General features: G+C 46.7%; 1 protein-coding gene across 9 annotated transcripts in view; it reads left to right on the top strand.

The window, feature by feature from the left end:
• Positions 1–14,098, top strand: part of grip1 (glutamate receptor interacting protein 1) — a 56,345-nt gene extending 42,247 nt beyond the window's left edge. For 3 of the 9 annotated variants that reach the window (XM_056424591.1, XM_056424595.1, XM_056424592.1), the window contains 11 exons: positions 1,822–1,966; positions 3,958–4,097; positions 4,217–4,420; positions 4,504–4,639; positions 5,237–5,275; positions 5,556–5,667; positions 5,838–5,870; positions 8,851–8,961; positions 9,037–9,153; positions 9,338–9,484; positions 10,244–14,098. In XM_056424591.1, the coding sequence (XP_056280566.1) occupies positions 1,822–1,966; positions 3,958–4,097; positions 4,217–4,420; positions 4,504–4,639; positions 5,237–5,275; positions 5,556–5,667; positions 5,838–5,870; positions 8,851–8,961; positions 9,037–9,153; positions 9,338–9,484; positions 10,244–10,567 (1,508 nt within the window). In that variant the 3' untranslated portion in view covers positions 10,568–14,098. Of the gene's footprint in view, positions 1–1,821; positions 1,967–3,957; positions 4,098–4,216; positions 4,421–4,503; positions 4,640–5,236; positions 5,276–5,555; positions 5,668–5,837; positions 5,871–6,071; positions 8,344–8,850; positions 8,962–9,036; positions 9,154–9,337; positions 9,485–10,243 lie in introns of those variants that run through there. The other 6 variants (XM_056424593.1, XM_056424599.1, XM_056424598.1 and 3 more) reach the window with 4 other exon arrangements.
• Positions 14,099–14,757: the final 659 nt, after the last annotated feature.

Here is a 14,757-nt window from a genome sequence, read left to right as displayed (position 1 = left end):
ACACCTTCGCCTCTAGTGGTCACTAGTTAGACTTCACTGTCACGACACCTTCGCCTCTAGTGGTCACTAGTTAGACTTCACTGTCACGACACCTTCGCCTCTAGTGGTCACTAGTTAGACTTCACTGTCACGACACCTTCGCCCTCTAGTGGTCACTAGTTAGACTTCACTGTCACGACACCTTCGCCTCTAGTGGTCACTAGTTAGACTTCACTGTCACGACACCTTCGCCTCTAGTGGTCACTAGTTAGACTTCACTGTCACGACACCTTCGCCTCTAGTGGTCACTAGTTAGACTTCACTGTCACGACACCTTCGCCTCTAGTGGTCACTAGTTAGACTTCACTGTCACGACACCTTCGCCTCTAGTGGTCACTAGTTAGACTTCACTGTCACGACACCTTCGCCTCTAGTGGTCACTAGTTAGACTTCACTGTCACGACACCTTCGCCTCTAGTGGTCACTAGTTAGACTTCACTGTCACGACACCTTCGCCTCTAGTGGTCACTAGTTAGACTTCACTGTCACGACACCTTCGCCTCTAGTGGTCACTAGTTAGACTTCACTGTCACGACACCTTCGCCTCTAGTGGTCACTAGTTAGACTTCACTGTCACGACACCCTCGCCCTCTAGTGGTCACTCGTTAGACTTCACTGTCACGACACCTTCGCCTCTAGTGGTCACTAGTTAGACTTCGCTGTCACGACACCTTGGCCCTCTAGTGGTCACTGGTTAGACTTCACTGTCACGACACCTTCGCCTCTAGTGGTCACTAGTTAGACTTCACTGTCACGACACCTTCGCCCCTCTAGTGGTCACTAGTTAGACTTCACTGTCACGACACCTTCGCCTCTAGTGGTCACTAGTTAGACTTCACTGTCACGACACCTTCGCCTCTAGTGGTCACTAGTTAGACTTCACTGTCACACCTTCGCCTCTAGTGGTCACTAGTTAGACTTCACTGTCACGACACCTTCGCCTCCCGACCCTCCGCCTCTAGTGGTCACTAGTTAGACTTCACTGTCACGACACCTTCGCCTCTAGTGGTCACTAGTTAGACTTCACTGTCACGACACCTTCGCCTCTAGTGGTCACTAGTTAGACTTCACTGTCACGACACCTTCGCCTCTAGTGGTCACTAGTTAGACTTCACTGTCACGACACCTTCGCCTCTAGTGGTCACTAGTTAGACTTCACTGTCACGACACCTTCGCCTCTAGTGGTCACTAGTTAGACTTCACTGTCACGACACCTTCGCCTCTAGTGGTCACTAGTTAGACTTCACTGTCACGACACCTTCGCCCTCTAGTGGTCACTAGTTAGACTTCACTGTCACGACACCTTCGCCCTCTAGTGGTCACTAGTTAGACTTCACTGTCACGACACCTTCGCCCTCTAGTGGTCACTAGTTAGACTTCACTGTCACGACACCATCGCCCTTTAGTGGTCACTAGTTAGACTTCACTGTCACGACACCATCGCCCTCTAGTGGTCACTAGTTAGACTTCACTGTCACGACACCTTCGCCCTCTAGTGGTCACTAGTTAGACTTCACTAACTAAAAACAAAACTCCTCATAAAAAGCTGTTCCAAAATTATTCCCTCTTCTATTTTTTTAATACAAAATTAATATTGAAGTAATTAAAGAGGAACATTGATTAAATAATATTGAATAAAATGTAAACATTCAAGACATTTTCATTTTTTCTTATATTAAATGGGATAATATTTCATCTTTTTATTTGGGCATTTCGGTATTTTTAAAAGACCCTTTTCAGAAATAGCTCTTATGTTGAATGAAACTTTATTGACCGTTTCAGATGAACAGGAAGTCTCCGGCAACATCATCTACACGGTGGAGCTGCAGCGGTACGGAGGCCCGCTGGGCATCACCATCTCCGGCACCGAGGAGCCCTTTGACCCCATCATCATCTCCTCGCTGAGCAAGGGGGGGCTGGCCGAGAGGTGAGGACTTCCTCCTGTACATCTCCAAGGAAATTATCATTGTTATTAAGATGGAAATATAAAGGTAAACAGTTTAGGTAGAAATACAAATTATATATATATTTATTGTTACCTTCGCATTGAAAATGCCGGAAGGTTATGTTTTGATCGCCGTGTATTTATTTATTTATTTATTTATTTATTACCTTCGCATTGAAAATGCCGGAAGGTTATGTTTTGATCGCCGTGTATTTATTTATTTATTTATTTATTTGTATGCGTGTTATTCGCAAAACTCAAAAAGTATTGAACCGAATCGCATGAAATTTGGTGGGATGATTGTTTATTATCCGGGGACCAGTTGATTAGATTTTGGGATCTATCGGGTCAAAGGTCAAAGGTCATGAACAGGTCAAATCTTCTTGAATCACATGGAATTTGGTGGGATGATTGGTTATAATCCGGGGACCATTTGATTAGATTTTGGGATCAATCGGGTCAAAGGTCAAGGTCATGGAAAGGTCAACATCTTTTTTTTACCATAGCACGATAAATTTTTGTCCAATTGGCATGCAACTAATGCCAAAATGTTCATAATTCAATGCCCAATCTTGTGATATACGAAGGTATGCGCTCTACCGAGTGCCCGTTCTAGTTTATTCATTTATTTATTTATTTGTATGCGTGTTATTCGCAAAACTCAAAAAGTATTGAACCGAATCGCATGAAATTTGGTGGGATGATTGTTTATTATCCGGGGACCAGTTGATTAGATTTCGGAATCGATCGGGTCAAAGGTCAAAGGTCAAAGGTCATGAACAGGTCAAAATCTTTCGCAGAACTCAAAAAGTATTGAACCGAATCGCATGAAATTTGGTGGGATGATTGTTTATTATCCGGGGACCAGTTGATTAGATTTTGGGATCGATCGGGTCAAAGGTCATGAACAGGTCAAAATCTTTCGCAGAACTCAAAAAGTATTGAACCGAATCGCATGAAATTTGGTGGGATGATTGTTTATTATCCGGGGACCAGTTGATTAGATTTTGGGATCGATCGGGTCAAAGGTCAAAGGTCATGAACAGGTCAAAATCTTTCGCAGAACGCAAAAAGTATTGAACCGAATCGCATGAAATTTGGTGGGATGTTTATTATCCGGGGACCAGTTGATTAGATTTTGGGATCGATCGGGTCAAAGGTCAAGGTCAAAGGTCATGAACAGGTCAAATCTTCTTGAATCACATGGAATTTGGTGGGATGATTGGTTATTATCTGGGGACCATTTGATTAGATTTTGGGATCAATCGGGTCAAAGGTCAAGGTCATGGAAAGGTCAAAATCTTTTTTTACCATAGCACGATACATTTTTGTCCAATTGGCATGCAACTAATGCCAAAATGTTCATAATTCAATGCCCAATCTTGTGATATGCGAAGGTATGCGCTCTACCGAGTGCCCGTTCTAGTTATACATGTTTTTATATTTGTTTTATTTTTTCATATTTCTCTCACATACGTATGAATGTATGCCACTTGCAATAGAAATGATGAAATAACAATTTTAAAAATCCATAAAAGTCTCTCGTGACAGGAAGTGACTTTTCACAGTAAAACAACAAGTCGGTGTCAAATAAAAACGTTTTGTTAAACTTTACTGAATCATAATTATTCTGACCAGAGAGATGTGGAACATGCCGCCCTCTGCTGGTAATCAAAACAATATTATCATTTATTTATTATTATTTACTTCTATTATTTAATTTAATTTTATTTTTTGGTTGAGATTTGAGGAAATTATTGTAAATATTTTTTTGGTTAAACTTTTATCAGGTGTCCGGGTCGGATGCCAGGATCAGAACCGGGTTTTAGGGTTTTGGTGTAAAACAGAAAATTAAAAGGGAAGAAAAAAATACTGCAAATAAATGTTCAATTAAAATGATGTAAAATATATTGTGTGTGTGTTGTGTGTGTGTTGTGTGTGTGTGTGTTGTGTGTGTGTGTGTGTGTGTGTAGGACCGGGGCGATCCATGTGGGGGACCGTATCCTGGCCATCAACAGCAGCAGCCTGAAGGGGAAACCTCTGAGTGAAGCCATCAGCCTGCTGCAGCAGGCGGGAGAGACGGTGACCCTGAAGATCAAGAAGCAGGGAGATGGTACACACACACCTACACACACACACACACACCTACACACACACACACTGGATTGTCTTGAAATACAAATGTTATTTTCTTCTTGACATGACGTCATTTTCCGTCCCTTGTGTTTTCAGCGTCGAGCCCGAAGTCTTGTCTGATTGGTGCGGGCCTCGGCACGGGGGCGGGGCTTGTCCACGAGCACCAGGACGGGGTGGACGACCCCCTCGTCACGGTGGCGCCGCTGTCAAGCCAGCGGGCGTTCGGCGCCCTGCCGTCGGTGGACAGCGCCGTGGAGTCCTGGGACGGGTCCAACGTGGACGGCAGCTTCGGCTCGCCGGGTAGGAAGCTGACCTTTGACCTTTTGATCTTTCCAGAGCATCAAATCAAGACCGCGGTAATGACGTCGTCTCTCTGTGTGCAGCTCCCTACAGTTTCCACGAGTGGCGCAACGCCAAGACGACCAACAGCCAATCGTCTTCCTCCGCCCGCCAACGAGCCAATCCGCTGTTAGATCTGGGCCTGAGCGACGACGACTGGGACCACGCCCCCCTGGGAGGGTGAGACGGCTCATTCATAAAACATTATTATACATGTTAAATACTTTAACAGGTTTGTTTCTGTTGGAACGACTCGGATAAAGAAATCCAAACAATATAAATATTTCTGAGAGCGATTACAAGATAATTAAAGAGCAGATTACAGATAAAGAAATAAACAGATATAAAAACTATTTATTTTTCCCAAATCACACTTTTTATAAGTAATAAAAAAGGAGAAATCACTTTAGGAGATACACTTGGTCACAGCTTAATTAATATGAACATTAAATATCTTATTCCCTGTAGAGATTATTTCAAAATAATAGCCAAGAATAAATTAATTTTTAACAGATATAAATATTTACAGAAAATACTTAATTGGGAAGTAAATAGTAAAGAAAATAAGCAATTTTCTCATTAAATCTACATTTAAAATATTTATTATTATTCATGTTTCTATTTATTTTATTTTATTATTTAGTAATTATTGTATTACATTGCCAGCTTTAATCCTCCATACGATACGCGCTTTAGCGTGTTAGCGTTCCTCATTCAAACCAGTGGGAGTTGCTAGCCTCGAGCTAACAGCGGTAACATCAGTGTCTCTGTCTGCAGAGGCTGTAATCTGCCCAGCGGCCTAATCACTGACAGCAGGTACCACATTGACCTTTGACCCCTGACCCCTACACAGTCCCCTGTCACTCCCTTTAGAATAAACCCTTCACCTAGTGACCCCTGACCCCTACACAATCCCCTGTCACTCCCTTCAGAAGCAACCCTTCCCCTGGTGACCTTTGACCTCTGCCTCTGACAGACACCCTCTGGATGTGTCTGTCGTCGCTGCACACGTGTTGTCACCGGCATGCCCTGTTGGTCTCCACCTCGTGTGTGTGTTCTTCTCTCTGATTGGCTGACCTTTGACCTTTGACCCCAGGTTCACGGTGGGACACGATGGCACAGAACCGGACCAGGAGGAGAACTTCTGGTCTCAGGCTCTGGAGGATCTGGAGACTTGTGGCCAGAGCGGCATCCTGAGAGAGCTGGAGGTGAGTAGGACTCGGGTACAAGTACCACTACTAGTACTTGTACTAGTACCTGTACTAGTACAAGTACTAGTAGTGGTACTAGTACTTGTACTGGGTTGTGTGGAGTGGTGGTAGAAGTACTTCAGTTATTATTTAGTTGTTGAAAAGAGAAATGACTCCTTCTCTTCCAGGAGGCTGGAAATGAAACGCACCTCCTCACTCTGGTATCCTCCTCCTTCCTCCTCTCCAGATACTAACTGTCCTCCTCTCTTTTCTCTCTATGTCCTCTCCTCCTACTCCTCTTCCTCTTCCTCCTTCTCCTCCTCTTGTCCTCTTCTCTCCTCCTCTTCCTCCTTCTCCTCCTCTTGTCCTCTCCTCTCCTCTCTATGTTCTTTCCTCCTCCTCCTCCTCCTCTCTCACATTAGCCTAGTCCAGCGTCGGCCATGTTTGTTGTGACAGTAACAGCGACACTGACCCCGGTGACGTCACTGTGACATTCCAGTGACATCACTCGGCTTCTGACCAATCACGCGTCAGTCACGTTGCACCGGGCATGGCAGTCTGAGCAAGGCATGCTGGGAGAGCGTGTGCAAGGCATGCTGGGTAGTTTGATTTGCCTCAAAGCAGAACTGTGCAGTCCTGCATGTCTGAAGAGTTCTTGATTGTGATTGGCTGAGGAGTGTCGAGTGAAACCGGAGAACGTTTATCAAGTAGAACACGTCAGTAGAACACGTCAGAAGAACACGTCAGTAGAACACGTCAGTAGAACACGTCAGAAGAACACGTCAGTAGAACACGTCAGTAGAACACGTCAGAAGAACACGTCAGTAGAACACATCAGTAGAATACGTCAGTAGAACACGTCAGAAGAACACGTCAGTAGAACACGTCAGTAGAACACGTCAGTAGAATACGTCAGTAGAACACGTCAGAAGAACACGTCAGTAGAACACGTCAGTAGAACACGTCAGTAGAATACGTCAGTAGAACAAGATTCAAGATTCAAGATTCAAGATTCAAGATGTTTTATTTGTCACATACACACACAAGGTGTGCAGTGAAATGAAAGTGGCAATGCTCAGCAGGAATGTGCAAGGGCAACAAGTACACACTATTTACAAATAAAAAACAACACAATATTTACAGTAAGTGTGTGTGTGTGTGTGTGTGTGTGTGTGCCTAAGAGGGGCAGTTGTGTGGGTCTATGTGGGGGTCCTGGTGAGGTCGGAGTTCACAGTCCTGATGGCCTGAGGAAAGAAACTCCGTCTCAGTCTCTCTGTTCTTGCAGCGTGACTACGGAGGCGCCTGCCTGACCGCAGCAGCTGAAACAGTCTGTTGTTGGGGTGGTGAGGATCCTTCATGATCCTGCCGGCTCTGGTTCTGCACCTCCTGGTGTACAAGTCCTGCAGGGTGGCGAGTGTAGTTCCAATAGTGCGCTCAGCCGAACGCACTACTCTCTGCAGAGCCTTCCTGTCCTGAGCGGAGCAGTTGCCAAACCAGGCTGTGATGCTTCCTGTCAGGACGCTCTCTACAGCTCCAGAGTAGAAGGACTGAAGGATCCTCTGGGAAACTTTAAATTTCCTCAGCTGCCTGAGGTGGTAGAGGCGCTGCCTTGCCTTTCTCACCAGAGTGTCTGTGTTTGTTGACCATGTCAGATCCTCGGTGATGTGGACTCCCAGGTATTTATACCCGCTCACCCTCTCCACAGTAGTCCCGTTAATCCCCAGTGGTGAGTACGTCCTCTGTTGTTGTACCTTCCTAAAGTCCACAATCAGCTCCTTAGTTTTGGTGACATTCATGATGAGGCTGTTGTCCTGGCACCAGAGTGACAGATCAGCAACTTCCTCCAGGTAGGCCTTCTCGTCGTTGTCGGAGATCAGGCCCACCACCACTGTGTCATCCGCAAACTTGATGATGGTATTGGAGTTGAACCTGGCCACACAGTCATGTGTGTACAGGGAGTACAGTAGGGGGCTGAGGACGCAACCCTGGGGGGATCCTGTGTTCAGGGTGAGGGATTTGGAGGTGTGTCTGCCCACCCTGACCACCTGTGGCCTGGCGGTCAGGAAGTCCAGGATCCAAGCACACAGGGGGGTGTTCAGTCCCAGCTCAATCAGCTTGCCGGCCAGTCTGGAGGGGACTATGGTGTTGAAAGCTGAACTATAATCAATGAACAGCAGTCTCACATAGCCCCCCCTCTGGCTGTCCAGATGAGAGAACACGTCAGTAGAACACGTCAGTAGAACACGTCAGTAGAACACGTCAGTAGAACACGTCAGAAGAACACGTCAGTAGAACACGTCAGTAGAACACGTCAGTAGAACACGTCAGTAGAATACGTCAGAAGAACACGTCAGTAGAACACGTCAGAAGAACACGTCAGTAGAACACGTCAGTAGAACACGTCAGAAGAACACGTCAGTAGAACACGTCAGTAGAACACGTCAGTAGAACACGTCAGTAGAACACGTCAGAAGAACACGTCAGTAGAACACGTCAGTAGAACACGTCAGTAGAACACGTCAGTAGAACACGTCAGTAGAACACGTCAGTAGAATACGTCAGAAGAACACGTCAGTAGAACACGTCAGTAGAACACGTCAGAAGAACACGTCAGTAGAACACGTCAGTAGAACACGTCAGTAGAAAACGTCAGTAGAACACGTCAGTAGAACACGTCAGTAGAACACGTCAGTAGAACACGTCAGAAGAACACGTCAGTAGAACACGCCAGAAGAACACGTCAGTAGAACACGCCAGTAGAACACGCCAGTAGAACACGCCAGAAGAACACGCCAGTAGAACACGTCAGTAGAACACGCCAGTAGAACACGCCAGTAGAACACGTCAGTAGAACACGTCAGTAGAAAACGTCAGTAGAACACGTCAGTAGAACACGTCAGTAGAACACGTCAGAAGAACACGTCAGTAGAACACGTCAGTAGAACACGTCAGTAGAACACGTCAGTAGAACACGTCAGTAGAACACGTCAGTAGAACACGTCAGTAGAACACGTCAGAAGAACACGTCAGTAGAACACGTCAGTAGAACACGTCAGTAGAACACGTCAGTAGAACACGTCAGTAGAACACGTCAGTAGAGGCCTGCTCTGTCTTGGTGTGATCATGAGTTTGGGGTCAAAGGTCAAACTCCATTTATGTGCTCATCATTATAATTGGCTGTTCCTGATTGGCTGTCTCCAGGCAACCATCATGTCCGGCTCCAGCCTCAGCCTGAACCATGACTCCGCCCCCCTGCGCAGCACCCTGGGGCGCCAGGCCAGCTTCCAGGAACGCAGCAGCTCCAAACCGCAGGTACCCAGGCCTGACCTCTGACCTCTGACCTCACCTGTGTTCTGCATTAAGACTTCTCCTCGTGCCTTTCCTCAGATGAGCAACCGCTCCAGCACCTTGCCCTCTGACCCCCAGCGCCGGGCCTTCGCCATGAGGAAGATGAGGCAGGAAGTGAATGAGATCCTGAACCAGAACCCTGTGGAGCTCCACAAGGTGACCTCTGACCCCTGTGACCCCCAGAGGGACTCTAACTCTACTTCCTGTGGATGTAATGTGTGTGTGTGTGTGTGTGTGTGTGTGTGTGTGTGTGTGTGTGTGTGTGTGTGTGTGTGTGTGTGTGTGTGTGTGTGTGTGTGTGTGTGTGTGTGTGTGTGTGTGTGTGTGTGTGTGTGTGTAGCTGACCCTGGAGAAGGTCTCTGATCTGGAGGACTTTGGCTTCAGTGTCTCTGACGGCATGTTGGACCGCGGCGTCTACGTCAACAACATCCGGCCCGGAGGCCCGGCGGAGCAGGGGGGGCTCCGAACCTACGACCGGCTGCTACAGGTACACACCAGCACCTGTCTCACATGTATCACCTGTCTCACCCACCTGTCTCCCCTGTGTCACCTGTCTCACCTGTGTCACCTGTCTTACATGTATCACCTGTCTCACCCACCTGTCTCACCTGTCTCCCCTGTGTCACCTGTCTCACCCACCTGTCTCCCCTGTGTCACCTGTCTCCCCTGTCTCCCCTGTGTCACCTGTCTCACCCACCTGTCTCACCTGTCTCACCTGTCTCACCTGTCTCACCTGTGTCACCTGTCTCACCTGTCTCCCCTGTGTCACCTGTCTCCCCTGTCTCACCTGTCTCCCCTGTGTCACCTGTCTCACCTGTGTCACCTGTCTCACCTGTCTCCCCTGTGTCACCTGTCTCACCTGTCTCCCCTGTGTCACCTGTCTCACCTGTCTCCCCTGTGTCACCTGTCTCACCTGTCTCACCTGTCTACCCTGTGTCACCTGTCTCACCTGTCTCACCTGTCTCCCCTGTCTCACCTGTCTCACCCACCTGTGTCACCTGTCTCACCTGTCTCCCCTGTGTCACCTGTCTCCCCTGTCTCACCTGTGTCACCTGTCTCCCCTGTCTCACCCACCTGTGTCACCTGTCTCACCTGTGTCACCTGTCTCACCTGTCTCACCTGTGTCACCTGTCTCACCTTTCTCCCCTGTGTCACCTGTCTCCCCTGTCTCACCTGTCTCACCTGTCTCCCCTGTCTCACCCACCTGTCTCACCTGTCTCACCTGTCTGCCCCCGTGACCCTCCAGATCAACCACGTGAGGACCCGGGACTTCGACTGCTGCCTCGTGGTCCCGCTGATCGCCGAGTCCCCGAACCACCTGGAGCTCGTCATCAGCCGAAACCCCGCCTCCTCCTCGCTGCTGGCCAATCACACGGACGGCGTCGCCAACAGCGGCCACTCCCCTCAGCCCATCGGCAGCGACCTGGGAACTTCGGAGTACTCGATTGGCCAGGAGGAAGACGGCGGTCCGATCAAGTGGAGCCAACCGGGAGACGGGCTGGGGGCGTGGCTAGGGGCGGGGCTGGGGGAGGGGCTTGGGAGGAGTCAGGTGAATAATAAATCCGTATAGTGGCCGAAAATTGGATGAAACTGGATTGAACCGGTTCCAACCAGATTGGACTGAAGAACAGTGAAACTGGGTAAATTAAAACTAGTTTGGACCGGTCCCAACTGGTTCAGACTGGACCCCCATTACCCCCCACCACCACCATGGTGCTACACTCACCCTGTGGATGACCTTTGACCTTTGACCACTAAAGTTTGACATTTGAGCTGCTGAAGCAGCCTGAAAGCACACTGGAGAACCGGAGAACCAGAACCAGTTCTACGTTCTGGTTCTGCTGGTGTCACTGGAACCAGAACTATAACTACTGATCCCACCGGAGCCAGAGCTACTGGTCTAACTGGTTCTACGAGCCCAGAGCCAAGGCTCCTGATTCTATTGAAGCCGGAACCACGGATGGTGACTGGTCCTCCGAGCTGAGAACCCGGCTACGGGTCGCACTGAAGCCAGAGCGTACTGGGTCAGGACTTGTGGGTTCTGGTCTCAGTGGTAAGAGGATCTTGACCAATGATTCCACTAAAGCCAGACCATCAGCTAGTGGTCTCACTGGTCCAAGACCAATGGGTTCTGGTCTCATGGGTCCAGTTCCAACTGAAGCCACAGACATCGCTCTTACTGGTCCAGCATTTGGTTCTTCGTGTGTACGAGTCCAGAACCAGGACCACTGCCCTCTGAGTCCAGAACCAGGACCACTGTCCTCTGAGTCCAGAACCAGTGAGTCCAGAACCAGGACCACTGTCCTCTGAGTCCAGAACCAGGACCACTGCTCCATCTCACTCCGTCTCACGAGAATCAGAACCGTGGCTTCTGATTGGACCACAGCAGCACAAAGACTGATGGGACTCCAGAACCTAGAACCTGTTGATGGACAGACAGGTTGCCATGGAGACCAGCGACGCCCCGACCGGGATTGCCTAGTGTCGTTGGGAGCGTCCAAATCAATACTGATCAATCCTGATCAATACTGATCACCGATTGGTTTCTGATCTTAAACATTGATTCATGTCAAAGAGTTTAAATTAAAGCAGTTTGGGTCCACAGCTCAGGACCGGATCCATAAGACCCCCACGAGGTCAGGATGGGTCTAAAAGCTGCGTTCTCTCTCCACCAGGGGGCGACTCCTCTGGTTGTATAGAAGTCTCAAATTAAAGGATAGGCCCAAATAATAGAATATTTTTTATTCTTAGTAAATTTTAAGACAGAAATCAATCGGCTGATATTGATCAGAAACAAGACGAAGGGTTTCCTGTTAGCATTGTGTTCTGTGCCATGAAAGAGCTGCAGACAGTGATGAAGATGAAGATGAAGACACTGAGCAGTTCAATAAGAGTCTTTTTCTACTGTTTACACCTGTTGGACTGGCCACACTGTACGTATGTGTGTGTGTGTGTGTGTGTGTTAAACACAAGGCCAGTTAAGCCCCTTCCACCTCAAGTCCTCGTCTTGGCCCCGCCCCCCTCTACCCCTCTTCTTCCCTCGACCAATCGGCAGCCAAGATGACAGACAGACGGCAGTTCTGAGCGACTCGGCTGATTGGCTGGAACCAATCAGGAGATAAAACCTGCCGTCTGTGATTGGTTCTCCTCGACACGCGAGCCAACCAATCAGCTACCGGGACGAAGCCAAGCATGCCCCGCCCCCTGCCCCCCCCCCAGTACAAGTGATCTATTATGCTAATCGATCGGTGTGTTTTTGATTGACTTGTCGGTTTTCTCTGTTTGTTTGTTTCCACGGCGACGGAACCTAAAAAGATGTAAAATAGATTTTAAAAAACGGTTCCGATGCGTCGCCGCTCCACGAGACCCGAAACCGTCACGCATAACCACGCAAACACCGGTACACGAGAAAAAATACCTGATCCAACAGGAAACCTGTGACCGGAAATTCCTGTGTGTGTGTGTGTGTGGGTGGGTGGGTGTGTAGGTGTGTGGGTGTGTAGGTGTGTGTAGGTGTGTGGGTGTGTGTGTGTGTGTAGGTGTGTGAGTGTGTGTGTGTGTGTTTTGGAGTGATGTCAACCTGCTCTCGCCACGGTATTTAAACCGGCCAATCAGAACCCTCGACTCTGAACGCTAGAAGAAACGCTCCCTCGGGCTAGCGTAGCCTAGCATGTCGCTAGTATCAGGTTCACATCGCTAACGGTAGCCGTGGTTACCACCTAGCAAACATAACTTCACCATTTGGCAAATGTATGGTTAGCACACAGCTAACACCAGACTAGCCAACACACCTGGATGTTAGCACACAGCTAACACAAGACTAGCCAACACACCTGGATGTTAGCACACAGCTAATCCGTAGCCAACACCTGACTCACAAAGCCGGTGGTTGGTTAGCACACACCTCGCACAATGCTAACATTTAGCTCACCTCTGGTAAACACAGCTAGTAGCCGGTTAGCCAACATAATCAGAGAGCTAACACAAGGCTAGCCAACATACACAGATGTTAGCATATGCTAACTAATAGCCAACACCTGGCTAACAGAGCCATTGTATGGTTAGCACACACTTAGCACAATGCTAGCCTGGCGAACATCTGGCTACCATAACCATAGTTGGCTACCACAAGGCTACTCTTAGGGCTAACACGGCTAGCTGCTATTCAGTTAGCTTGTGGTTAGCATTCACCGTGCTATGACTAACGTCACACGACAGTCCTGTTGGTGGTGGTAACTATGGTAACGGTAATTAGCTCTGTAAGAATTGTTTGCTGAGCACACTCAAACTATTCCACCAATGAAAAGAGAGCCACAGAGTTGAGGGGCGTGGCTTCAAGAGGGCGTGGCTTCAAGAGTCAATGAGAGATTTAAAGCCATACACAAATGTGCGAATGGATAAAGTGTGTGTGTGTGTGTGCGTGTGCGTGTGTGTGTGTGTGTGTGTGGAGGACTGAAGCTGCATTATAATACATAAATAAATTACACAATAAATAAAAGATATAAATAAAATGGAAATTAATAAATACGAAAATAATTACATGTAGAAATAAATTAGAGCAAATAACAAATGTACAATTTGTTTTAAAAGAATTATACATTTTATTTATTTTTCTATTTTTGTGCATTCAAACCAACCATTTATTGTATATATTATTTATTTTATTATATTATTATAATGATAACTTTAGCCCCTCTAATGTGTGTGTGTGTGTGTGTATAACATTGCAGGGATTTACACTCTAGTGATTCACCTCAGCAAGACATCCACCCACGCACACACACACACACGCACACACACACGCACACACACGCACACACACGCACATGCATTGCACTGCCATTTTAAATCGTGGGTCCGATTAGTTTCCATGTAGCTTCACCAACCAACCAAACTGTATTTTCTTTAAAGGAACAGGGATGTTGTAAAGTATTTTTGTACAAATTTAATACTTTGGTAGCATGACGTTCCTGGTGTTTGTCCCGCGGGGCGCCGCCGCGCTCCTCCCCCTTTGTAAGGACGCCATGAGCAACAATAAAGATGAAGACCTGCTGGGAGAACTCATGTATGTTTTTAAATAAATATCTTCATTTAATGTGAACGTGTCATTTCACAGCTCCGTGTTTCTCCATGAAGTATTATCTGTAGTCACGTGATACGACGGCATACATACACATATAAAATAACCTAGAGGGACATGAAGTAGAAATCTGCATCTACATCAGAGAGACTTGTTTATAATGGGAATGAGGGAAGTGCAATAAAGACACATTTTACTGTGGAAAATACAATGTTACAAATGTATATTTTATTATTTCAAAAACTTCCTTGGTATGAAATAAAAGTATCAAAAGCAATTTCAACAATTACAACTAAATTAGACATGATATAAGTTATCCACAGCTGAAGTTAATATTAAATAAGTCCATATTGTGGGAATTAAATACAAAACTATTTTGTAGAATAGGCAAAACATCTATATATTTATTTTATTTTAGTTCAAATCGAGCAATGAAATGTGTAGTTATTTTTTTCTGATAAAGTTGACAATATAATAAATTAATAAATGTGCAGTTGGGTTAAAATACTTATGCACGTTAAAATAATTTGCATAATAAAAAAGTATCAATTTATTTTCATGTTTAAATATTTCCTATTGTATTATTTTACATTAATTATAGTTTTTTGTTATTTAATCTATTGAGTCATTTATTTTATTCATGTATTAGCTTTAGTCCTCTTTAAGAAGAGTCTTAACGA

This window comes from Pseudoliparis swirei, chromosome 10, assembly GCF_029220125.1.
Source record: "Pseudoliparis swirei isolate HS2019 ecotype Mariana Trench chromosome 10, NWPU_hadal_v1, whole genome shotgun sequence".
Taxonomy (NCBI): Eukaryota; Metazoa; Chordata; class Actinopteri; order Perciformes; family Liparidae; genus Pseudoliparis; species Pseudoliparis swirei.
This window is presented reverse-complemented; position numbering and strand designations above follow the sequence as displayed.